The sequence below is a fragment of the Chrysemys picta genome, chromosome 1 (genome assembly GCF_011386835.1).
Source record: "Chrysemys picta bellii isolate R12L10 chromosome 1, ASM1138683v2, whole genome shotgun sequence".
In the NCBI taxonomy this organism is placed as follows: Eukaryota; Metazoa; Chordata; order Testudines; family Emydidae; genus Chrysemys; species Chrysemys picta.
The window spans coordinates 118438940-118465906 of NC_088791.1; the positions used below are offsets into that span (position 1 = coordinate 118438940).

Sequence of the window (26967 nt, forward strand, 5' to 3'; positions counted from 1 at the left end):
TCTAGCACTCACTGATTACCCATTGAAAGGAAATCTTTTCAAGCTTCGGAACTTACCGAACGAAGTGTGGCATGCAGAGGTAAACAATGCGGTAGCTAGTAAATTGGACCATTATAGAAAAACGTGTTGTGCTTGCAAAGGTTATGTGGAAGGTTGTGTTACAGCTACTGTATTTGTGTGTGCTTATAAAACCCAAAGCTCTGGAACAAGAGTGATTTTCCCCCCCGCTTTCATATGCTATGGGTCACTGCAGATGTGAACAAGAATGTTATAGCTTGACAGGAAAAAAAGTCGTTATTCTGTATTTTGATGAACTAAAGTTTAATGCAAACCAGATTTCTGTAGGTTATAAAAGAAGAAATGTTGATTCTGTAGGCACGACTTCTAAGAATATAAGTTTATTGCTGTGCTTGAAAACAGACTGGAATTGTAGAAGTCTCTCCTTGTCCTGGAATTCTTATTTCATGTCAGCAGGTTACACCACAGTGTTAATTCAGTAAAATGTGCTAATATAATACATGCTCAGGGTGCAGTGTGAGAACAATGTTTGTTAAGTTTGCCTTGCATTAGGGAGCCTATCGTGGCAACAGCAAAAAACATTCATGCCAGATTTCATGAAGACACATTTGTCGAGAAATGAAATGAAAAGCATATGGGTTCTGTAGTTTGCTACTAGGAGCTATGGTAGTTTGCTAATAAAATTGGTGCCAAACCATTGCTGGCGTAAGCAGGGGTAATTCCAATGTTTTCAGTGAACTCATGGCTACTTACTTCACCGGTAAATTTGGCCCCTTCCGTCAGTAAACAACTTTAATAGTTATATTGTGAGAGAATTAAAAAAAAAACAAAAACTAGCTATTGTAATGAATAATCTGGGTCCTTACTTGGCACAGTGTAAACCTCAGTGTAATTTCCAACTAGCAAAGGACTCTCTAATCCCGCCAGCACATGAAAAGGAATAATACCAAAGATCATGGGGGACTTGGCTCAGTAGGAAGTGGGAGGCTGCCTATGAGCAAGAGTAGCAAGCCAAAGTACTGGCTGCGGAAATAAGGCAAAAAGTTTAGTAGCTGGGACTGAGTGCTGAGAGTTAGGCCAGTGGTTCCTGGCAAGGAAGCCAGTGGTAGTGATGGCTGATGGATAGTCCGAAGTGGCTGTATGGACTGGTCTGAAAAAAGGTGCTGGACAAAACGACTGGACTCAGGACGGGGATTCTGTAGACCAGTGCATGATTGCCTACGGGAGAGGAGTGACCTGGACTAAGTATCCCTCGCACTAGGCCAGAAGAGCGCCACTTTTGTATTCTGGCACTGAGCTGCCCAGAGAGTGTGGATTGGGAACTGCTGTGTGTTGTGTTTTCCTCTTTTAATTTGGAAATGTTAAAAGCAGTTGTGCCTAGGGCAATTGCACTGTTCATTTTTTACAGCCCTAGTAAAGCAATCCTTTAGTTATTCATCAGGCTCTGAATATTTGTGGGACCCCACCTGGGACTAGAGGCTGAAGGGCCTAACTCTGTGAGTGCCTACGGCATGTGCCTCTGAACTATGGTACACTCCCTATGCTCCTGAACATCTAGGGAACTAGTGTACATAGCACTTCTTTGCCATACCCTGTATTTGGATCAGTTACACTGGTTTTTTTTCTTGTACATCAGAAATATTTATTTTTCTTTTAAAGTTTGTTGATAGGGGTAGCAGATAAAGGAACCTCTCGCCATATTTGTGGCAACAAATGCTAGACTTCCACTCTATTTCCAGTTGCATCAGCCACGTAGACTTTTTGAAGCCCCAGTCCTGCAAAGACTTATGCACCTGTTTAACATTAGGCACTAGAAGTACAGCTCAGTTGTTTTCAGTGAGACTATTCACAGTGTCTAAAGTTAAGGATTTGCAGGATTGAGACATTAAATACTTTATAGCATTTAAAATAAGCAGCAAAAAGGGAGAAAAACTAACAGGTGTCAAAAAAGGTATGGTTTCAGATGAGATTTTAAAATAGATGAACCATGGAGGAGGAAGAGAGACTCAGGAAGGCTGTTTTAGACACAAGGAGCTGCAGTGGAGACGGTTCTTGCACCACCAGATGCAAAATTATGAGATGGGACAAAGAAGAATCCAGGACAAAAGAGGCCAGTATGAGGAAAGTAGAGGGAACAGGAGGGAGGTGTGGAGAGAACAGGTTCTATACAGTACAAATGTTTAAAATAAGTCGAAACAAAAAGGGCAGTTTCCTAGAGGAACATGAAAAAAATGGGGAGCCATTGGAAATATTTGAGGACAAGGATAAGTGGACAAATTTCTTGTCCATTTCAGAAAGCAGGCAGCTTCTTTCCATAAGTGCTAGAGTCTGGGGAGTTGACTCAAGGCACTAGAGTAGGGAGTTAAAGGTACAGTAACTCCTCTCTTAATGTTGTAGTTATGTTCCTGAAAAATGCAACTTTAAGCGAAACGATGTTAAGCAAATCCAATTTCCCCATAAGAATTAATGTAAATGGGGGGGTTAGGTTCCAGGGAAATTTTTTTCACTAGACAAAAAACTATATATTTTATAGATATACACACAGTATACATTTTAAACAAACAGTTTAATACTGTTCATAACTATGATGATTGTGAAGCTTGGTTGAGGTGGTGAAATCAGAGGGTGGAAGAGGGTGGGATATTTCCCAGGGAATGCCTTGCTGTTAAATCAGTGGTTCTCAAACTTCTGTACTGGTCGCCCCTTTCACATAGGAAGCCTCAGAGTGCGACCCCCCCCCATATAAATTAAAAATACTTTTTTATATATTTAACACCATTATAAATGCTGGAGGCAAAGCAGGGCTTGGGGTGGAGGCTGACTGCTCGCGACCCCCCCCATGTAATAACCTTGTGACCCCCTGAGGGGTCCCGACCCCCAGTTTGAGAACCCCTTTGCTAAATGATCAACTAGCACTCGGCTGAGCCCTCAAGGGTTAACACATTGTTGTTAATGTAGCCTCTCACTCAAGGGGAGACAGCATAGCAGAGACAGACACACACTTTGTGTGGGGGAGAGAGAGAGAGATGCACACTGCCCCTTTAAGTAAGCTGACCCACTCTTAAGTGCATTGTCTTGGTTCAGGAAGTTGAAACAGCAGCTGCTGCCCCAGGCTTTCTCTGTCTGTGTCCCCTCCCGGCTCTATATGGAGAAGAAGGGGTAAGCGGGGTATAGGAGCAGGGGGAAGGGGGACACCCTGACATTAGCCCTCCTCTCTTCCCCCCCCTGCACAGCAAGCAGGAGGCTCGGGGAGCAGCTCCAAGGCAGAGGGCAGGAGCAGCACATGGCAGTGGGGGGAGGGACAGCTGCAATTGGGTGGCTGCAGCACAGGGAACTTAGGGGAGCGGGGAGCTGATAGGAGGCTGCTGGTCCACCCTGGTTACAAGCCCCCACCAGCTAGCTGCAACAGGCTGCTCTTCCTGCAAGCAGTGGACAAAGCAGGCGGCTGCCAAACGACGTTAGAGGGGAGCATTGCACAACTATAAATGAGCATGTTCCCTAATTGATCAACAACATAACAACGAAACAACTTTAACTGGGACGACTTTAAGTGAGGCGTTACTGTATAGATGAGGGTTTCACCGGAAGCAGGGTTGAGGAACAATATGCTTGGGTAGATGACCTCTTTGTAGCTTTTAAACTATCAGTTATGCATTGAGATATCAACATCCAGGCTCTGTTTAATACAGTAATAAACAAGCATAACAATAAGGAGCAACAAATGGTGAAAACTGGCAAAGCAAGCATTTTCAGTAACAAAGTGGAACAGAAAAGTATTTTCAATAAAACTAGGGAGTCAGCAGAAAGGCTATATCAGTTCTAATTTCCCTCTTTCTCACTATGCAAGTAGGTGTTGTCTGAATTGCAACCCAGAACGTGACCAGTGAGAGGTTGTCACTGTTGTCCTGTAACCCTGAGTCCCTTAAAATGCTCGGTTGGTGTAGCTCCCTGTCTGAACACTCCCAGCCAGCATAGAAGCATGCACTGCTCTTCTTCGAGTGCTTTCTCCCATCAATTCCAAATAGGTGTGTGCATGCTGTGTGCACAGTTCTCTGGAAGGTTTTTCCCCTAGCATCACCCGTCACTCGGCTCTGGAGCCCCCTGGAGTCGCACCTTCATGGCGCCCCATATAGGGCCCTGCCAACCCGCACTGACAGATCTGCACGCCCCTGGCCACGGTGTCAGGGCAGCGGTCCCGAGGCCCCAAACGATTCAGAGGCCACCAGTGCAGTCCAGCGGCAAGCCGGCTATGAATCGGCAATGATGTACATCGCCCCAGCACTGATCCCCAGAACCGACGGGCATGACGCCGTCGTGGTCCCCGTGCGCGGACTCATTGGAGTCTGCATCGGACACTGACTCATATGTGTCCTAGAGAAGCCAACACCGTAGCTGCCGGCACAATGGCAGGTACCGGCTCAGATGCTGAACCAGTAGCCCTTCTGGATTCCATGGGCTTACCACCAGTCCCAGGGGTGTGTCTGAGAGAAGGACTGTGTCTAGGGCCAGGGATTTCTTCTGGGCATCAGCCACCGTTACCACTGCCAGCACCTCAATCGGTACGTGTCCGGCACCGCGGCTACACTTAGTACCATGGCTGGTACCGGGGCCAGCATCGAAGCTGACTCCGACTTTGGGGAAGAGCTGTAGCCTTTTGAGGAGCCGGATAGCCAGGAGGGGACCTCCCATATTCCAGGCTCCTCCTCATCATCTCCATATGAGGCAGTGGCAGGATCATCCTCAGGGCCTCCCCTTCCCAACAGCCCAGCCCACCTTGAACTTCTGAGGCGGGTCACTCAGAACCTCAGGATACAGATGGAGGAGGTCACTGAGGTGTCAGACCCAATGGTGGACATTTTATCCCCAGCAGGACCCAACAGGGTGGCGCTTGCCCTTATAAAGACCATTTAGGAAAACACAAAAACTCATTGGCAAATACCATCCTCTATGGGCCCTACAGCTAAGGGAGTCAAGAGAAAGTACTTTGTGCCCTCCAAGGGCTACGGATACTTGCTTACCCACCCCCCGCCGGACTCGTTGGTAGTGGCAACCATTAACGCAAGGGAGAGGCAAGGGCAGCAATGGCCTACTCCTCAAGCTAAGGCCGCAAAGAAGCTGGACCTCTTCAGGAGGAAGATATACTCCACTGGAGGGCTCCACTTCATATCGCAAACCAGCAAGCAGTCCTTAACTGTTATAACTTCAAGTCATGGGACGCAATGTCCAAATTCTCGGACCTTGTCCCACCAGATTCTAAGCCGGAATTCTCGGCTCTCGTGGACCAGGATGTCGCTGCAAGCGGCGTTAGACTCAGCGGACTCTGCAATGCGGACGATGTCTCCCGGCATCGCAATGCACTGTTGCTCATGGTTGCATATCAACCGCTCAACTGGATCCTCCTTTCCCGATTTTGGAACATCTGCCCCATTTCTACCGAGCATGGTCCCAAATCACCTCCGACCATTGGGTCCTCCGCACGATAGAGATGGGATATTCTCTCCAATTTTCCTTCCCCTCCTCCCCCCCCCCCGTCTTGCACAACATGCGAGGCTCAGACTTAGACCTCTCCAAGCTTGGTTGGCATCGGTGTATCGACCAAGTAGGCACAGTCTAGATATGGTGGTTACCCTTCCACTGGAGGTTCTCAAGTGTCTTCACTGGTGGCAACCATTACTGGTGGCTCAACCCTCACTTGGTGTGCGCTGGGGTCGCATTTTCCAAACCCCGTCCATCCCTGTATCTGCCACTGACGCCTCGGCCATGGGGTGGGGAGGCACACCTTGGGGAGCACAGAACTCAGGGCCTCTGGTCTCAGGAGGAACTGATGCTTAACATCAATGTAAGGGAGCTCAGAGCGGTCCGGCTGACATGTCAGGCCTTTCGGCCTCTCCTGGAGGGCATGTGCATATCTGTCCTGACAGACAATACAACAGCGATGTTTTATATCAACAGACAAGGGAGAGCATGCTCCTCTCCCCTGTGTCAGGAAGCCCTCATGCTCTGGGAGTTCTGCATAGCACACTCCATACTTTTGAAAGCATCCTATTTTCCAGGGTCGCACAACAACCTAGCAGACCACCTCAGCAGGTCTGTTCACAATCACAAGGGGTCTCTCCGCCCGGATGTAATAAACAATATCTTCCAGCAGTGGGGAATTCCCCAGATCAATCTGTTTGCCACAGGGGCTAACAGGATGTGCCTAATTCTGCTCTTTCCTGAACCACAGCCCAGATTCATCGGCAGACATGGAAGGACTGCCTGTTCTACGCATTCCCTCCTATACCGCTGATGCACAAGGTCCTCCTCAAAATCTGGAGCAACGGAACCTCGGTGATCCTGGTGGCACCAGCCTGGCTACGTCAGCATTGGTACACCAGGCTACTGGAGCTATCACTGGATACTCCAATCGCTCTACTGCTAGTTCCGGACCTCATCACTCAGCATCACGGAAGGCTTCAACACCCCAATCTCGAGTCTCTCCAGCTCACGGCTTGGAAGCTGCGTGGTTGAATCCGCTAGAGCTCACATGCTCAGACCCCGTTAGGGAGGTTCTTCTGGGTAATAGAAAACCTTCAACCAGAGCAACTTACCTAGCCAAGTGGAAGAGATTTGCAATTTGGTGCTCGCAGAGTCATATCCCTCCAACACAATCGTCGGTCCCCTTTATTATTGGACTACCTCCGAAAGTTGAAACAGCAGAGCTTGTCTCACTCCTCGATAATGGTTCACCTGGCTGCCATCTCAGCTTTTCACCCAGGAGAGCATGGATGCACCCCAAATAAATCTGTTTTACCTGGTATAAAACTTATACAGGGTAAACTCATAAATTGTTCGCCCTCTATAACACTGATAGAGAGGTATGCACAGCTGTTTGCCCTCCCCCAATTATTAATACATACTCTGGGTTAATTAATAAGTAAAACGTGATTTTATTAAATACAAAAAGTAGGATTTAAGTGATTCCAGGTAATAACAGACGGAACAAAGTGAATTACCAAGCAAAATAAAATAAAACACGCAAGTTTAAGCCTAATACAGTAAGAAAGTGATTACAGATGAAGTCTCACCCTCAGAGATATTCCAATAAGCTTCTTTTACAGACTAGCCTCCTTCTAGTCTGGGTCCAGCAATCATTCCCCCCCCCCCCTAGTTACTGTCCTTTGTTCCAGTTTCTTTCAGGTATCCTTTGGGGGTGGAGAGGCTACCTCTTTAGCCAGCTAAAGACAAAATGGAGGGGTATCCAAGGGTTTATATAGTTTCTCTCTTGTGGATGGAAACCGCCCTCTCCCCCTCTGTAGAATCACAGCTCAACATGGAGTTTTAGAATCACGTGCACAAGTCACACGTCCATGCATGACTCAGTTGTCTACAGGCCAAACCGAAAGCTCAGATGTGGATTGGCATGTCTCAAGGTCCATTGTTAACCAAGTACTTCCATTTACTTGAATAACCCCTTCATGCTGTGTTGACCAAATTTGCCTTAAGTGCTTTCTACAGCAAATACTTTAAATACAAGCATAGAGCCAGCACTCATAATTTTAGATATAAAAATGATACATGCATATGAATAGGATGAATACATTCAGTAGAACATGACCTTTGCAAAGATGTTACCTGGCATATGTAGCATAACACATATTCCAGTTATGTCATATTTACATTCATAAGCATATTTCTATAAAGCATTATGGGGTGCAACATCACCACTCACCTTCTCGTAACTGTTGTTCTTCAAGATGTGTTGTTCATATCCATTCCAAACCCACCCACCTTCCCCTCTGTCGGAATATCTGGCAAGAAGGAACTGGAGAGGTGGCAGGTCGGAAAGGCCCTATATGGAGAACCATAAAAGCATGACTCCAGGGGGCTCCAGAGCCGATCTGACGGGTGCTGCTAGGGGAAAAACCTCCTGGTGAACTGCGCACACACCTAATTGGAATCGATATGATCAACACATCTCGAAGAACAACAGTTACAAGAAGGTGAGTAACCGTTTTATTGTCTGTGTGATAAGCAGCCCTGGTTCAGCAACTCCAACTCCAGCAGCCTACTTGTTTACACCATAGTCACACTCTGATCTCCACCAGCCTTGGTTATTAGTATCCAAGTGACCCCTAATGCACCCCCCAGTCCCAAATTTCCCCAAAACAGTCTTCCCTGAGATGTCCAGCCCTCTGCGGGAACATTCCAAGGAGTAATAAGGTTAATTGCTCCTTTAAAGAGACAAAAACCAGCAGCTTGTTGCTTTAACTAGCATTAATAATCACTTCAAGTCAAACACAGCACTGGGCTGATATAGACTAAAAGTAAAACAAGTTTATTTAATCAGAGGGGTTTTAAGTGAGTTTTTTTTTTAAGTATAAGGAATAAAGTCAGAAATGGTTACGAACACATACAAGTAGAAAATGTTTTCTAGTGACTAAAACTTAACAAAACTACAGTCTTGTTCAAGGTAATATTCTTCCCACATCTCCTTCCAGCAAGATGGCTGACCACCTCCTTGGTCAGGTTTTGTTACAAAGTGCCAAGTGAAAGGTAACTTGGGGTTTTGTCCCTCTCTTTTATAGTTCACTGAACTTTTGAAATGTATTCTTCTCAAAGTTCCATGCTCCTACTGCGAGAAAAGGAGCTATGGAGTCTGATGGAGAAGGTTCCATGCTGGTTTTTTCCCACCTGGTACTTTTTACAATACAAATTGAACTGTTGCTGCAGCCTCAGATATGCTAATAAATGACTGAGGTTGCCAATTCCGCTCTACTTCGCGCAGATACGGCCTCAACTGGAGTACTGTGTTCAGTTCTGGGCACCACATTTCAGGAAAGCTGTGGACAACAAAAATGATTAAAGGTCTAGAAAACATGACCTATGAGGGAAGATTGAAAAAATTGGGTTTGTTTAGTCTGGAGAAGAGAAGACTGTGAGGGGACATAACAATTTTCAAGAACATAAAAGTTTGTTACAAGGAGGAGGGAGAAAAATTGTCCTCAACCTCTGAAGACAGGACAAGAAGCTGTGGACTTAAATTGCAGCAACAGCAGTTTAGGTTAGACATTAGGAAAAACTTCCTGTCGGGGTGATTAAACACTGGAATAAATTGCCTAGGGAGGTTGTGAAATCTCCATCATTGGAGATTTTTAAGAGCAAGTTAGACAAATACCTGTCCAGGATGGTCTAGATAATACTTAGCCCTGCCATGAGTGCAGGGAAATGGACTAGATGACTTTTTGAAGTCACTCCTAGTCCTACAATTTTGTGATTGAGCCTGGATGGGGCATTGACCTTTCCTTTGACTGGGGGGAAAAAAAACTGTTTACCCACTCCCCAGACTTTTCTGTTTCAAACATGTTAGTAACCTATTACAGAGGGAATTCGTAACTTCACATATAAAGTTAACATGTATTTTACAATGATATTAATAACCAGTGTGGTGGTGCTTTCCTATGATACCTCAAGACTTATATTGTACAAATGTTACTGCAAAAGTGTGTCGGGTGTGAATACAGGGGTGCCTCGGGTCACAGAATTTGTACCTTTCTACCTTTTCTTGACCTATATATGCTATCTATCATTTATTAGATGTCTGTTCAAAATACTAGGTGTTGTACAATTAGAGAGGAAGCCGGACAAGATATAGGCTAAATGATATAAATAGAGGAGGGGAAGGGGATGATCCTTTTTTTACATATATATTCTGTTTTCCTCCTGTTTTTTTCTTCCTCCCCAATTGCCCTTTGACCTAGTCATTGCTAGTTGTTTTTTATTTTATTTTTATATATTTATTTCAAGATTTTGTGTATTTCATATATAAACTGCCCTTCTTAGCTACCTAGCCTGCATGTCTGCCCAGCAATCATGGAAGTCTTCCTATACCCCTATTCTTCAGGGGAATGCCTTCAAAGAACGCTTTCTCTGTCCCAGTCATCATCATCGAGTAACTAGATTCTAGTTTTAATTAAAGGGTCAAGATGGGTCAGACCTTGCAATTTGCATTGTTTCTGATTATGGAGCAGTCATCTGTATGAATGTTTTATCTCAAACTGTGGGGGGAAAGAACTACATATGATGGGGGGTCATGAAGGAAGCAACAGGAAGGAACAATTGGAACAGATGAGAATTTGTGTGTGTGTGTGTGTGTAGCTTTTCCTTCTTCTAAAGAGCAGCTTAAATGCTTTTTATCTTGTGATCAGAGTTTCCAGTGCACATATAGCAAGAAGCATGGACTGTAAAATTTAGTTGTGTTAGTGCTGAACCAAATTAGTGCATTCTGGTTGTACCATCCTTTCCTTTGGGAAGGCACATGGAGAGAGGGAGAAATTGGGACATGAAGACAAGAGCAAGGAAAGGAATTTGGGATAATTAGTAATGAGTTCACTCACTTTATATTCATCCTCATAGGTTCACGTTGTTGTTGTTGTTGTTTGTATATTTGAATAAAGTTATGTTTGTATGAGTAGCAAAGACAAATTGCTCTTGTTTTCTCGGTCTTTGCCCATTTGCTACCCTTAGGGATGCTCATACAATCCCATGGAACTCAATGCAATCCCATGTCCGGTGGCTGCACCTATGTCAGTGCAATCTCATGAAGAGTAACTTGCATGTTTGTAACTGAGTGTAGAGTTTGGCCCACAGAAAATAAGTTAAGCATGAACAATGTTACTTTAGCAGTTGTATACTATCGGAAATCTTAGTTTCAATGATAGATTATGTTTAGAAAACATTGAGCTCTTCTCATCTGTTTCACAAACGACTTTGCCTTTTTTTCCCAACATAGTGGAGTGATTTTAACTTATTTCCTCTCAGAGAATGTACCCTTTACACCTGATGTAAGACGTACATTGGCATGTCATCAACAGTCACCTCTTCTTGATGATCCAGTTGTTAATATGTAGTAATATCCCTCTTGTCAAGGCCATATTGAACATCTGGCCAAATCTTTATCAATGTGAGTGGGAATTTTATACACAAGCACAATCTGTTTTGCTTGTATAGAAGCAGATGTGATCTGTCCCTAACAATTTTACACATGCAAAATTAAAGTAATAAGCATAGATACCTTTTTTAAAAAACGGTATACTGGCTAAAATGTATATTTAATTAAACAGGAAAAATAAGCAAACACATTTTAAAAGAAAAACTATATAGAACACCAAAGAACATAACCCTTCCATTTATAGCAAATCAGCAAAACCTATCGCTTACCATAAACTTTGTTTTCTTCTCTTTTTTAGCTCATGGGGCACTCTGAATGGGACCACAAACGAGGGTCCAGAGGATCACAGGTCAGTTACAGCTGGATTTTTCTCTCGCTGTTCTCTTGTAATTTGGGGTTGGGTGCTTGTTTTTCTGGAATATGTTACTTTGTCTGTTGAGCTTGTTCTGCACAGGGCGGAATTTAAGAAAATCAGCAACAATATATGCTACGGTTGAGTATTGAAAGGGTAAATTAAGGGCTAAATCCTGTAAACACGCATATTTGAATAGGTTTATTCAAGTGAGTGGGACTATTCATATAAGTAAATTTAGTCATGTGCATGTTTGCAGGAGATGGCCAAAAAGAGTGTAAAATGGTGACAACTTTGATTTAATAGCGGTCATGTTCAAACTGGAATAGTCAGAGAACATTCTTGCATTGGCAGGAAGATGGATTAGAAGTGTTGGCATGTCTTTTCTAACTCCAGTGTTTATCTACATCAGAATATTAAGTTTGTAACTCTGCATTTTCAAATATTGTAGATAATTTTTCTGTTTGCATATGAAATACCATTATAAAGCTCTGTGGTACTCCCCTACAGTACAAGGATAAACAGAATTGATGGTGACATAGAATTTTATGGGAATTGTTCGTAGCCACTTCTTTTACCTTGACTCATCCTAAAGTCAAAGAAATAACAGCAGTTTTGATAATAGTATCATGCTGATAGATAAAAATACATCTATAGAAACCAAGTCATAGGGTTGGTTGTGCTTCAGAGGAGACTGGTGTCTGATGATCAAGAGATTTCTTGTAGGGGCAAAGAACTCTGGTGTTGAAATTATTTGAGTCAATAACTAAAACCACCACGCTTTAGATCTTCTTTTCATCATTCTGTTATATCAAGGATCATTATACAAATACTAAGATCTAAGCCTAAACCCACTTCATAGAAGTTTCTGTCCCTAAGAAAGTGCCTGCTACTTATTATCTTTACTGGGTTGTAGCAATTGGTGTAGTGAACAGGGTTACCAAACCTTCTGTCCCTCCTCCAAAAATTGCAGAAACATCAGCCTTTTAAATGAGAAATAGACACTTCTGTATGGTCATATATATATATCAGTTTTTACAGGGTTCACTACTTTCAATTTGGAAAATAATGTTGTGTAGGGTTACCATATTTTGAGTGTCCAAAAAGAGGACACTCCACGGGGCCCCGGCCCCGCCCCCAGCCCTGCCCCCGCCCCAACTCCACCCCTTCCCCAAAGTCCCCGTCCCAACTCCGCCCCCTCCCCTGCTTCCCGCGAACATTTGATTCGCGGGAAGCCTGAAGCAGGTAAGGGGGGGGGAGAAGGCGCGGCCCAGTCTGCGCCCCCCCCGGCGTCTCCAGCCTGGGTCGGCTCGGGCCCTGGGGTGCCAGCCCCGGGCCAACCACCGGCCCGCCCAGCACCGCCGGCCCAGCCCCAGCCCCCAGCTCAGCACCGCCGGCCTGGCCCCGGCCCCCGGCTCAGCACCGCCGGCCCGGCCCCGGCCCCCGGCTCAGCACCGCCAGCCCCGCATGTCCCGATTTTCCCGGACATGTCCGGCTTTTTGGGATTTCCCCCCGGACGGGGATTTGAAGCCCAAAAATCCGGACGTATGGTAACCCTAATGTTGTGCAGTTTGTCATTGCTTCTGTTGGTTGTCCAGATAAAAAAATCTAAAAACTTTACCTACAAATTCCAATTAAACTCATCCTCATAGAAAAACAGAATTTAAAATTCATTCCAAATCTGTTTTGCACTGCTGTGCTAGGCCTATAAATATGTAATATTTTATAAAACTCAGCTCAAATGCAGATCGGGATTTTAATTATCTGCTCCGCCTAATTTGGCAGAAAATTGGTGTTTAGATCCACTGAGTGAATCAAGCAGGCAAATCTTATTTTAACATAGTAACCCAGAGAAATATAAGCCAAGAAAGTCAAAGTTATGACTCACTAATATTCTGGCCTAAGCCTGCACTGTGACTTACATTTTCAAAAGTGTCTAGTGATTTATGGTGTTTCAATATTTCAGTCCCAAACATGAGACACTTTAAATGGGCATGATGTTCAGGAAACAGGGTTCTGTGTTTTTTGAAAACCAGTCTACTTTAAAGATGTCTCAAGTTTGGAAACCAAAACTTGGCACACTTAAAATCACTAGACTCTCTTGAAAATTTAGGGATATACGTTTATAGTGTTAAGTGCTTCAATCCTAGTAGAAAAGGCCATTGCTTAAGGCAGCAAAATGTTTAGTGTCTCTTTAACACATATCTGCAGGATTGGATGCAGATTAAAAGTCTGCATTTGGCAGTGCACTGGAGGCTAAATGGATTTCAAAAAGAAGGAGAGGCAGAGGACAGACTAAGCAGTAAACAGACGTCTTGTTGCAGAAAATCAGTAATTCTAGTATCTAGAGCTCTTGGAGTTTTGGGTTTTTTTTAAATAGTGTTCTTTCAGCATAGTGAAGAGTTGACATATTGTCCCTTTATAAGTCAATGGGAATTTTGCCATTGACTTCAATAAGACACGATTTTTCCCAGGCAGAAGGTTGAGAAAGTCAGCTAGCTTTTCCATGTTGCTTCTTCCTGAGGACGGGATGGTTTCCACGGGTTGGCCTAATTTCAGATAGAGAGGACTCTTGGGTGTTTAGTCAGGTTCAAGAAATAGCCATTGTATGGAGACCAGGTGAAACCTTTCCATTGAGTACTCTTAGCAGATGTTGCCCAGGGTGAAACTGTTGCTAAAAAGATTTTGACAAAGTTGTTCAGATTGCATAATGAAGGAAGCAGAGAGGTATTTGTGAGCAGTTATGAGTTACAGGTGAGAAGTTATACGTTTTTACCACCTCACTGAACTCAGTACTGGACCTTATTCTGTGTAGGATTCTAACTGGAGCAACACTGTTCCTTTTTCATCTTGAATGACGTTTCAGACAGGCTTCCCTTTTAAAAAGAAAAGTTCTTCAGTGTTCTGTGGTACCAAAACCCTGTAGCTTATAATAATGCAGTGGTTTTGTCTAGTATTGTAGAATAGTGAGTATTTTAAAATAAAGGTTTATTCCAGGAGTCCCTGTTTCAGGAACTCACAGATATATAATATAGAAAACTCTTGTCCATTATTTAATTCCTAATACAAAAGAGTCTATTTTGAGATTTCTATTTATTTGGATCAGAGTAATTGTAATAACTTGAATCCTAGCTGGTCAACGTGTAGCTCAGCATAGTGGACTTTAAAACAGAGAGATCACAAAACTCATGCTGCTAGAAGAGTCTCCCATTGTCTGTTAATTCTCCTGGAATAAAGAAGAGAAAGCACTGAACAGGATTTTAGAGCCTTCTTTCTTCAATGAGCACTTGCAAAGTGCCTCCGGGGAGAAGGAAGTGGAACAATTTGCTTGCTATAAAATAAAACTTCAAACTCTCTCCTTCAACCAGGATGTTTCTTCTATTATGAATAAGCAGTTTGTCTCTGGTTTGTGTCTGAAAACTGCAGAAACTATCCAGTAGTGCACTGTACATTTTCTAATAACACACTGGGAAAATGTGTTCATTTTGTGCTGTCTGATTAGGGGGGTTAAACAAAGGGTGAAGGCCTAACTTGAAGTAGTGCAGGATGTCCCAAAAATGCCTCTATGCTTCTGGGAATTCCTGACTCTGAAAAGAGTTTTATCTCCTTACGTGCCGCTGTGGTTGACTGGAATTTAAATGTGTCAAGTACAAGGCTAAACTTCTATGTCACTTAACCTGCTCCAAACTTCCATAGCAGTATCTCATTCCTTTTTCTATTTATTTAATGTATTTATTTATTCTAAGACTCCTTCATCCTTTTGATTGTGATACTGACAAGCTTTACCAATCCTCCAGTTTTTTCCAGTCCCCATTATTGAAATCTGTACCACCTAATGTTAGAAATATTTATTGTAAAACGCTTATTAAATCTCTAGAATCAAAGATGGTAATGCATAAGAAGTTTATTTTTCCCATCCTGTGGTGGTGTTTTGCAAACACCAGGAAATATTGTAAAGTTTTATTTCTTAAATACTGAGTGCAAAAAAATTCAGTGCATCATACATATATACATGCATGCACACAAAATTGAGAAATTCCAAGTTACCCTTCCATGTTATAGAAATTCCTAGTTATGTATCCTGCATTTTCTGTACATGTCAAAAATATTAAGGTACATCCTATCTGTCATGTCTTCCACTGGATCATTCTGTCTCATTCATATCTTATATAAGATCCTCCTGAGGGCATTTTGCGCCAAAAAAATAAAAATTCTGCACACAATATTTTAAAATTCTGCAAAATTCTGCCAATTAATTTGTCAAATAAATGTGGAAGCTCCTGCATAGCATTGGGGGGCACAGGCCACTGGCTGCACAGAGGCGGGAGATCATGGACACAGACTCAGCGGTGAGGCTGCACCGAACCCTGACACAGCGGAAGGACTGGGCTGCCCCAGAAACACCCCAGGGTCCTGCCCCTCCATGCTAGGTGCACTAGGTGAGGGCAGGCAGGCTCAGCAAGGCAGGATCCAAGTCTGAAGGGGCTTAGTGTGGGGGGGATTCAGGTGTAGGTAGAGAGAGTTCTGTGTGGGGCAATCTGGGTGCGGCCGGCTCAGTGCGGGATCCAGGTGTGGCGGGTTCTGGATGCAATGGTTATAGGACTTTGTAGCAGGGTCCAGGTGAAGATAGTTGGGGCTCAGCAGGGGGGGTCTGGATGTGTAGGGATCAGTGAGGGGGGTCCAGATGCTGGGGTAGTCTGGATGGATGGGGGTTGGGCGGATGGGGGAGAAGCTCCCTGTACAGTGATTTCCTCTCCTCCCCCGCAGCTGAGCATCGATGGGTGCAGGAAGCCTGGGAGGTGAGGGAGTTAGCAGAGCTTCCTACAGCCAGGGGAGAAATCCAGATGCCGTGGGGGAAGAGGAAGTTCCGTCCTCCCCAGCCCAGGGCTAGTAGCCGAGCCCAGTGCAGGGTAGGAGCCACCAGCTGGGTCTTCACCAGTCCCACCTCCTGTCCCCCCAATGGTTTACCCCTCTGCTAGCTGCCCTGGGCATCCAAAACGTACTGTTGGGGAGGGTCACATGACCGCCCTTGTGGCTTCCCTTTGCTTCCCCATCAGAAAGTCATTTTTCTGCGTTGAAGCAAAGAAATCCGCAGGGGACATAAATTCTGCCTATGTACCATGGCGCATAATTGCCCTAGGAGTAATAAGAGAATATATATAATATGAGACACTGTGGACTAATGGAATTAATCTTTGTCATTATCTCCCTCTAAGTTAAAAGTGTGATGCCTCCATTAATTATTACCAGCTAAAAAATTGATTGTAATACTTGGCACTTCTAATCCCTTTAGAAGTGTCAAGCACTTTATATACATACATCATTTTAAGGCCATCATATGGATTGGAATTATTTGTTGCTGTCATCAAGCCAAGTTTGGTTTCTTTAATGGGTGGGCGTAATCCCAGGACTCTATGGAACCAAGTGGTCCTTCCTTTCTTAATCTTGTAAAATGATGATAATATAGAGAAAAACACACAAGTCCAGTGTTTTTAATTCACTTTAAATGTAAAAGCTCTCAATTATATATAGCTGAGGTGCTGCGTTTTACCCTTCCAGTTCCTAAGCAACAGCTATTTTCAGATTGAGTGCGTCTGGTGTTGTCTACCTACTTCATGCTTCTGTGAGGTAATTCGTCAGTGGATGCTGGGCTTTCTCGCTATCTTTCCCTATTCTCTTTGTCATGGGACTGTAAGGAGACAGAAAGCTTATAAAACGGGAAATAGCTTGGGCAAAACCAGTATCAACCTTGCAGCTTGCAAAACTTGTATACCTCTAGGAGTTCTGCAGTCTACAGCAATGAAACAAAAGAATCAGAAATAAGGTTCTTGCCATTGGTTTCAAATTCTTAAGAGGGAAGCCTCTAAAGCACACTCAAAATCATGAGCCGGAAATCCTTGTTCTTACTGAAGCGTAGATGGGAGTCCATTCCCGTTACTGATCAGGTACCGTGTACTGGTGCATCTGTTGTGTAATTGTGTCCCCTGGCAATATCACTGTTGATTTGATTATAATGAAGTAACTGTAACTGATATTTCTTCTTAAACAATGAAATCCAGTTGTCCATTGCCTGTAGTTTCCATAATGATTAGTGCATCCTAGCATAAGTATTTATAAAGCTGATTTTACAAAAGCATGTGCATGTGCTTCTGAATGTATAGATACGATTGCAGTATGATCATACTTATTGTATTATGAAGGACAATTTTAAGGAATCAACAGAAATCAGTTGTCTAGCAAAGGTGAGTCTTTAACTAAAGATCTAATGGAAATGTATGTACTAGAAAGACTGGGGATACTGTGAACTGATCATTGATGAAATCATTGTCTATTATAGGTGGGGTCCTTAGTGCATCTGTTATATTATTTTATATGCTGTATCCACTGATTACACATAGACTTAGTGAATTAGCAAAAATTTGGTTTTGTTCAGTAACATCTTGCTGGATGTATTATTTCAAAGTTGTTAAAAGGAAGAAAAGTATCTGTGTCTTTAAAATATATAAACCAGAATTTAATGTAGAAATAGTAGGATGTACTCTAGTGCTTGCATCACCATAGATCAGGACTGATTATGGAAGTAAGGTAAGGCTTTTCCCTACTTCCTGCTCCTGATATTCAATGGTTCTGTAATAGTTTTTAATACTCTTATTTGAGATGTAAGGACATTAAAAAGAAGGGCCTTAGAAATAATGCTGGCAATAGACTTACCCCATGCCCCTTTGCAGGCTTAGGTAATAGTGGTGCTGACAGCAAAGTGCATTGTGGGGCATCTCTTGCAATGGGAAACCAGTACTTTGGGGAAAATTCCTGCTTTTTGGGCCTAAGGAACAATGTAGTAACTAAATACTATATGCACGTGTTCTGAAATGCCCCTTTATCCTGTGTGCTTGGGTATTCTACAGCTGAATAGTTGAACTGGTGTAATAGTTGAACTACAGTGAACTTGAATAGTTTGGGTTTTGATCTGGTCCTGGATTATTTTCCTCCTTGGCAATTGTAACCCACAATGGCATTACTGCATAGAGATGCATTTAAAACACTATTATAGATGTATAAGCTGGAGCCTATGAGGTGCTTAGCATTTCTTGTGAGATGTTTGAGTATCCTCTGCTCCCTTAACTTCAACTGTAAGGTTGGGCCCTAAACCACTGAAGAGACCTTAATTTAAAATGACTGGATTTAGGATCAGGCAGAATCTTCACACTTCAGTCCACAATGTAAAATTTTTATGGGATTGTCCCTCATTGTTGGCTGTGAATTTAAAAGCAGGAACTGATTTTATACGGTGCCATAAAAGCTAAATAAACCAATAATTGATATAGATGTTTATATAGCTATAAACAGTTCAAAGTGATGTACTGTAGAGGTAAGTAAAGTAATCAATAATATTTCCTTAGCTAGAAATGTTCTTTTATAGCAATATAAACAGCAGTAATACCTTCTGTGCTGTTAAATCACTAGCTGAAAATTTGATGGGTTTATGTCAATGTAGCTAGTGAGGCTTCTCTCTTACCAGCAAGGATTTAGTGTACAGACACACTAACGGCAGCATGCACATGAAGTTCAGTTCCCAATTCGCTATACATGGTCTAGCAGATATAAGCAGTTCCCACAGCTTGACACTCATGCAACACCCCCATCCCAAGCGTTTTGACAGCAAATACATTTTTTAAAGCTTGGGAATATATCCCCTCACTTGTATCTCTTGACAAAGCATGTCAATCATAGGCAATTTTCTTCAAACATAAAGCTGGTGTTTAATTCACTGTTAATTTCTATTCATTATTAATTTAGGAAATACTGCCTCATAGTTATAAAAATCTGTATACCTCTGAAGAGATGTGGCTGCAACAAGGGAATGAGTCAGGATTCCTGGTTTCTGTTTCTGTCTTTAATGCTGGCTTGCTGCAACCATGAGCAATTCGCTTTGACCTCTCTCCATTTTTGCCTTCTTTTTCTCATTTGTAAAACGAGGAAAATATCTCATTCTTAAACTCATTTACTAATATTAGTTGAAGCAGTTGAAATCCCTGGTTGAAAGGGGCTGTGGCAAAGTATTATTTGGTCTGATCTTCCAGCCTTAACTCACACAAGTCTTTGTTCTTGTCAGTAGTACCATTGACTTAAATTTTGATTTTGTTAGGACTTGCTGTGTGAGGAGAGGGTCTATTCATGTAAGGGCTCCGGGATTGGGCTCATTGTTGTTAAAGTAACACCTGGTTCTTTCCCTGCACTTTTAAAAAAAATTAACATAACTTTTTAGGACCTCATAATCCTATTAAAATCAGTAGAAGGATTACCATTGTCTTCAATGAGCTCTGGATCAGGCATTTGTTGAATGCTTACTATAGAACAGGAAAAGAGGGCAAACAAACTACAGAGTTCACAGTGAGTAACATTATGACATACAGTTTCTGTGTTACACACAGTGATGTAGCTGACATTGATAGTGAAACAACATTTAGCTCATAAACAGAAAAATAAATATCATAAATTTTTAAACAAATAAATGTAACAGTCTTTCCCATGTATGAGAGAAATAATTTTCCACCAGTTCCCTATCTCACGCTTCTCCAATAACACACAATTTTCACATTGCAATTTGTTCTGGGACTTCATCACATGTTTGGGCCTTCATAGGTCAAAAGGCAAATGGTAGAAAACAACCTCTGCCACAGTTATAGCCCAACACAACATACAGCATGGGTAATGGCAAGGCCAGGGCCGTCCATACCCATACACAAAGTACTCAGCTGTGTAGGGCACCAGGAAACTTGGGGCACCAAATTTCCTGATGCCTTGCGTGGCTGCGTGATGCTCCAGCCCCTGCCCTGCCTCTTCCCCAGGCCCTCCACCCCTGCTCTGCCCCCACCCCGCCTCTTCCTGCCCCCACTCCACCCCTTCCCCAAAGCCTCTGCCCCAGCCCCGCCTCTTCCCACCCCTGAGGAGTGCAGAAGGGCAGGGCCTGCACTCACCGGCGGCGGGAAGTGCAGCGGCCCGGCCCCAGCAGTGCTGCCAGTGAGTGCTGGGGGGCGGTTCCCCCCTGTCCTCCAAGCCAGCCCCGCCCCCCCACGCGGATGACTGGGGCCAGCCCTCTGCACCCCCGTGGAGGCCTGCCCCCCCCCCCCCCCCGGAGGGGGGGCTGTGTAGGGCCCCAGAATAGCTAGGGGCAGCCCTGGGCAAGGCTGACAAAAATCACAATGGAGAATGCTCAGAGATTTTTTTTTTTTATTTTATTTTACACATTATAACAAGCTGTGGACTTTCTGAAGCTGATTGACAACGAGTTGTTACTAAGCAGAGGATGATCTTCCCTGGTGCCATATTGGTTTCTGTACTCTGTAATTAAGAGGGAAACTGTTCTAGTTAAGTATAGTTGAAGCAGCATATGGAATTTCTCTATATCATTTCACCTCATAACATTTTGTTAAAATCATCTTTAATGTCAAAGGATCCTAAATCTCTAAGGTGAAGCTACTGAAAGAGTGAAGGGTGACAATCTAAAATACAGTACATAAGTGGGAGATTGACATTTGTAACCAAACACCTGGGACAAAACCCTCCTCTTATTAATAAGCGCCATGAGATCTTTTATTTTCGTATAGTGCAGTAGGCTGTGGTTTTAAAGTTCATTTTAAAAACTACCACAAAAAGAATAATGTGGCTCTACTTTTGAAAGATTAAGGGCTAAGAATTTTCTATTTAGACACCTAAATAATTGCCTGATATTTCAAAAGTGCTGAATTCCCATCATCTTGTGAAATAAGTGCACTTTGGGGAGAGTGTTGAAGGAGGTCAGAGTAGAAGCATGTCAGGAAGAGAGTGCCAGGTGTACTGCAGTGGCTGTGTGAGAGAACCACCAGAGACAAGAATGGGGCGAAAAATTGATGAAGGGATAGTTACTTTGTGGCTTAGACCTGGGACACAGGTAGAAGAGTGGTGTGCGTGCCTCTTATGGAAAACTTCTAGACAACTTAATAGAAAAATGTTTTTCTTTTTTTTTTCCTTTGACCTTACAGAATTTACTAGAGAATCATACCTCTGATATAGAATTCTATACGCTGGTTGGAACACACACATACACAGATATAGAGAGAGATTACTTTCTATTCCATTCTAAAGATTTTTAAATTAATTTCTGCAGAAAGTCTGTTACATTTCTATAAAAAGAAGAACAGGAGTACTTGTGGCACCTTAGAGACTAACAAATTTATTAGAGCATAAGCTTTCGTGGACTACAGCCCACATCCGAAGAAGTGGGCTGTAGTCCACGAAAGCTTATGCTCTAATAAATTTGTTAGTCTCTAAGGTGCCACAAGTACTCCTGTTCTTCTTTTTGCGGATACAGACTAACACGGCTGCTACTCTGAAACCATACATTTCTATAGAAATCTCTTAGCATCATCACTATTATAGTAAGTAAGACTATTTTGTATGGATGAAAGAAAGACCTAACTGAGAGATAAGAGGGGCTGATCAATCAAAAGTTAATTTAATGCCCAATCCTGCAGTCCAACTCCAGCAAAACTCCCACTGAAGCCACAGGGAGTCTTACCTTAGTAGGGTTCAGGCCCACAGTTAACAAAGAAGCGGAAGACAGGGGAAGTGTTTTTTCTGAGGTACCACAGGAACAGTGCTGAATGGTTGAAACACACTATCTGGTTTGATGAATTTAGTGTTTTGAGAATTAGAGGGGATGGGAAATCTAGTGTGTGATCTATTTTTTGAACATTATCTTAGAAATGGAAGCTCACTCTCTCTTGCGTGGCATCATAAGTATATATTCATTATCAATTGAGACTGGTGGAGCACTGTTGACTCTCCCCGGTTAGAGTGTAGAAAGTGTCTAATGTAAACCATGGAGTGCCCGGAATGCAGTTCCCCTCACTGTTTGCTATGCTATGTCTGCCTCAGGCTGAATTTTTGGGGGAAAATGCAGCAAAATGGATACAGCCATTTCTGAGAATGATGCTAAGAAAAATATATTTTCATTGTGGGTTTTTTTTTTTTTTTTTCTTTTTTTTTTAATGTCATGCCTTTTGGAAAGCTAGCTTTTGAGTACTTGTCTTTGCAACCTTAATGTTCTTTTGCGGTAGCTTTTGTTTGTTTGTTTGTTTTCTGTGTCGTTTCCTAGGCTTTTTAAAAAAGCAAAAAATAGAAATTCCATCATGTGGAATCATATGGACACCCTCATGCATCATCAGCCATGCTGGAATATTTAGCTCCACCACATAGATCTGTGCCGCTTGATATAATGGTTTAACTGATAGCAGTAGTGGGTTATTATCCTCTAAGTTGGTCAGCAGTAGAGGGGAAGGTGGGTCACTTAGTGGGTTTCATAGTTATTTGCTATGGGATGATGAGACCCGGGAAGCTTGGGTTCCATTCCAGGATCTAGAGGGAAATGTGCTCTAGTGGGCACAGATGTTTCTGCCCATTCCCTCCCGAAGCTTGACCCCTTCTGCTCCATCCCCTCCAAACTATTTTTGCTCCAGTCCTGTCTCTTTCACAGTCCTGTTGTCCTCTTCTATCCAGTCCCAGTGTCCACTTATCAGGTTTCTCATCCCAGACACCTTTCCTAGCAAGTCCTAGTTTCACCCCTCTGAACTCTCCAATCTAGTGCCCATCTCCACTCCCAGTCCCATTCCCAGCCTCCTCGCCCAGCTATTCTCAGCTCCCATGCAGCTTGTTCCCAGTCTCCTTGCCAACCAGTCTCAATTCTCCTTCAACACCTCAGCTCCTTGTAAGATCTATCTTCCCTGTCCTTTCACGCAGAGGTCTGCATCTCCTTTCCAGGAGCATAAGAGATGCTTGGCAAACACTAGCACGACCCAAGGACAGCTGCCGGTGAGTCTGGTGACTGCCCCAGTGGGTGGGGCTGGGGGTGGTGCAGCCACGCCGGAGGAGCTGCCCGGGCTGGGCGCTGGCTCCTGTGAGCGGCAGACCGACATGCTGCTGCTTTCGCCACTGAGGTTCCTGGTAGATCCCTGCAGCTCCGTGGATATCTGCATTTGCTGATATACATTTTTTATCTGCGCAGCACACTACCAATAGGAATTTGGGGGCAAACAACTTAATTAGTTTTAAGAGAGGAGACTGGACAAGTTTTAGTCAGATTACATGAGGGAGTTGCTTATGATGGCAGAGATCAGCAGCTCGGAGGTCCCTTTCAGTTTATGTATTATGTTCCTAAAAGCTCGTGCTTCTGGGATTCGTCCAATCACCTGCGGGGGTCAGGAAGGAATTCTTTCCCCCCCTCCAAATTTCCTCTCCCCCTGCAATGTATTGGGATGGTGGTTGTTTTGGAGGTTTTTGTCTTCTTCCTCTGAAGCATCAGAGATGTTCATGGCTGGAGATGGGATGTGGGACAGGGTGGGTCAGGGCCGAGATGGCACTGAGCATTTTCTCTCTGTCACATCCTTAGCTGACTGGTTCTAGCTCGCATGCTCTGGGTCTAACTGGTTGCCCTATGTGGAGTCAGGAAGAAATTTTCCCCAAGATCAGATTGCCAATGACATTGGCTGGGGGTGGGGGTGGGGGAGGTTTCGCCTTCCGGTGCCTCATGGGACGCTTGCTGCGGTTACCTGGGTATATCTCAAACACTTTCCTGCCATTGCAAGGGCTTTGGGCGTTAGTTCACCCCAATCCCTCCTATTCTCTGTCTGTGGCACATAATAGTTTAGTGTCCTGTGGGTTGTAATGCTCCGGTCTAATTTTAATTGTTTGGTTTAATGTGAGGGTAGTGTTGGTGGCCTGTGATATACAGGTAGTCAGACTAGATAATCTGGGGGTCCCTTCTGGCTTTATGACTCTATGACCTGGCATGGCTTATAACTCTGACCTGGAAAAGCTGCTGTTGCCAGGGAAGTCCTGCTCAGATGTAGGCTGGAGCATGCCTGCACAGATGGAATCTTCAGAGAATTTAGCAGCTAAATTATCTGAAGACTCAACTGAGCATGTGCAAATTGCAGGTTTTCAAAGACGTACAACTTGGCCAGATTTCTACTAGGGTAGTAAAAAACACAACCCTGACAGAAAGCCCTCTCCAGTTCCAAATATTAAGTTCCTCTCCTAAAGCATGGTGACACTGCAGTGTCTCAAACAAGGTGGCCAGAATTTTTTGTAACACAAACAAAACAAAATATTTTCTCATTAATATGACTCATTCTCAAAAATGGTTGAACAGTTTCAGCTGAAATTTTCCAAAAAATAAAAATCAGGTGCGCAAATTCAGCAAGGGAAATTTCAGATCAAATTGTTAAAATCTGGCAAAGTTATAAGCCACTGAAAACAGGGACTTCTAATGGGAAGTATTGGGCAACCTTAATATTACGTAGTGCCACCAGCCCTTTCTGCAATATAAAATTATTTACAGGTTGGGCCTTTCGGATTTTGAAAAGTCAGATTTCAACTTCTCCCTTGTTAGAATTAAGAGTTGAGGGTTATGCCACATGTCATTCTTTACATTTTCAGTAACATCTTGTATTTGACTTATTTCCTCAATGTCTTAAATGTATTAATAGACTTCCATGAGGTAATATTCAGCCAGACACATGACAGTTGTGAATTTGCTAGAATGCTGTTTACAAAGATGAACTCAGCGGAACTCAATTAAGTTCTTTAATTTTAACTTAATAGCGAGTAGACCAATTCCTCATCTGGGAAGCTCCGCTGATGTGTTAATAATAATGCAGCTAACGGATGTAACCTCCGTGGCAGAGTTCATTGCAGAGTCTCTGTAATATAACAGGCACATAGCTGTAGGAAGATGTCTTCAATAACAAGGTTTTAAAATCACAGTAAACTGCTTGATTTCACTCTGAAATGGAAACTTGAGTTAAAAGCATTTAATTAGAATTATTTTTTTTCCATTTCTCGTGTCCATACTGTGGAAGACATTTCTGCCATAATTGCTGCTCGCTGGGATAGTTTTTAAATAAATATGTGAAAGTATTTCCCATTGTTCCCTCCTCATGGGAACACAGGCTGAAGTCTCTAGCAGCTCATTTTACGAGTTCCCCAGTGGAAAAGCTCACAGCTGATCAGCTCTGTTCTCAGCACCAGATGTTCTCTTTCTACTTTACTTTAGAAGTGAGCCATAATTTTTTTTTCCCTGAGTCTGATGGATCAGTGTTCAAAATTTCAAAATGAATTATTGGAACAGGCTCATGGAGATTTTTGAGTAAGCCAGCGTTGGAGTAAATCTTAAAGTAAAGTCATAAAACAGAATTTCATGGTGGGTTGGGTTTTCCAGATCAAAGGTTCATTGTGTAATAGGCTTGCATTGCTCAATTTCTAATTCCTGAACAACCTTGAGCGTTACAGGAGCAGAGTCAGTTCCTATAGTCTGTACAGAATATCTGGAGATTATCAGAGCCGAATTTAGAGTACTTATTCACTGAATTGTTGGGCCTTAAAGGCTTGAAAAATCCACTTGCTAGTAGTGAATTAGTGGAAAATTCTCCAGAGGGAGGATGGAGGTATCAGCCACCAAACTCTGCACAATGTAAGCATTCATTTAACAACAACAAAAATTGTATCTCTGATTGTGATGGTAATTTTTCATGATGCAGTGTTATCTTCCTGGGTCTTCAGGAAGCTTTCAGTTCCAGTGCTTTTGTTGCTGCTCAGAGCTTTGCCAAAGAGCTGCAATGCTGCTTTTTGAGAGAGCCACAGGAATAACAGCAGAGACAACATTAGATTTATTCATTGCAGCGTCCAGAAGGCTGGGGAAGGGGTACAGTAGTAGAGTTCTTACCTCCCCTCCCAGCAATCTGGTAGCTCTAGACAAGGGGTACAATAATGGAGATTGTCATCTCCCCTTCCATTCCCATCAAGCCGCCAGGACACCCTGGGGAGTTGATGGAATAGCAAATATTTCCTTTCTCCCTTCTAGCCCCCTCTTGAGGAGCAAATAGAAGGCTGTTGAGGAAGAAGTGGAGACAGAAAGTCTCTTCCCCTTTGTAGTCATTAGTGTCGAGCTTCACATCTATCAAAAACCAACCAACCACAGGGTGACTGAAAAGATGGAAGCCCTATGCAGGATCCAGGGAGAGCACTCTAGTAGAAATCCCTGAAATCTCCCCCCATCCTAGCAGCTTTGCTTCTGGAATTTGTGGGTGAGCCCTTCTCCCAAACTTATCTTTCATATCTACCACTGGCTGCTAGGTTTAGTCCTCCATCTAGTAGCTGACTGGCAAATATTCCAAGTATTGCCTTGGAATAAAGTGCCACGGATCAAATACTGCCTGCAGAGACATGCATATAGTGGCTGCCGTTGACTGTAGTGCAAGCAACAATCATGTCCATACGTCTCAACTTTCCAACCTGCCAGTGTGTGGCCTGAGCCATCAACATTGTGAGATGCAAGATGTGGAACATCTGTAGGTGCACATCCTGCCAGGATTGACCAATTGTAATTTTTTAATTAATAATTGACAGATTCTAATGACTTTTAGTGGGCTTTTTTAAAATCAGTTTGCTGAGTTTTCATCTCCATGAGGGAGAAACTTTTAAGTGAACAGTTCAGGGGGGGAAACAGTTTTATAACAAGTTGTTTATTAAAATAGAAGGAAGGAATAGGAGATGAGTTTTTTAGGAAGCTGCCCTCTGTGTGCTGTATTTTATATACCTCTCAGGGAATTGAGGGTGCTTAGCATCTAGC

At 43.2% G+C, this 26967-nt stretch overlaps 1 protein-coding gene across 5 annotated transcripts in view; it reads left to right on the plus strand.

The window, feature by feature from the left end:
• PDE3A (phosphodiesterase 3A) overlaps nt 1-26967 on the plus strand; it is a 381070-nt gene that overhangs the window by 234427 nt on the left and 119676 nt on the right. For 3 of the 5 annotated variants that reach the window (XM_005296584.4, XM_008165488.4, XM_065568021.1), the window contains exon 2: nt 11247-11297. The exons of 1 other annotated variant lie outside the window; for it this stretch is intronic. In XM_005296584.4, the coding sequence (XP_005296641.3) occupies nt 11247-11297 (51 nt within the window). Of the gene's footprint in view, nt 1-11246; nt 11298-17077; nt 17246-26967 lie in introns of those variants that run through there. One more of the 5 variants, XM_005296583.5, reaches the window with a different exon arrangement.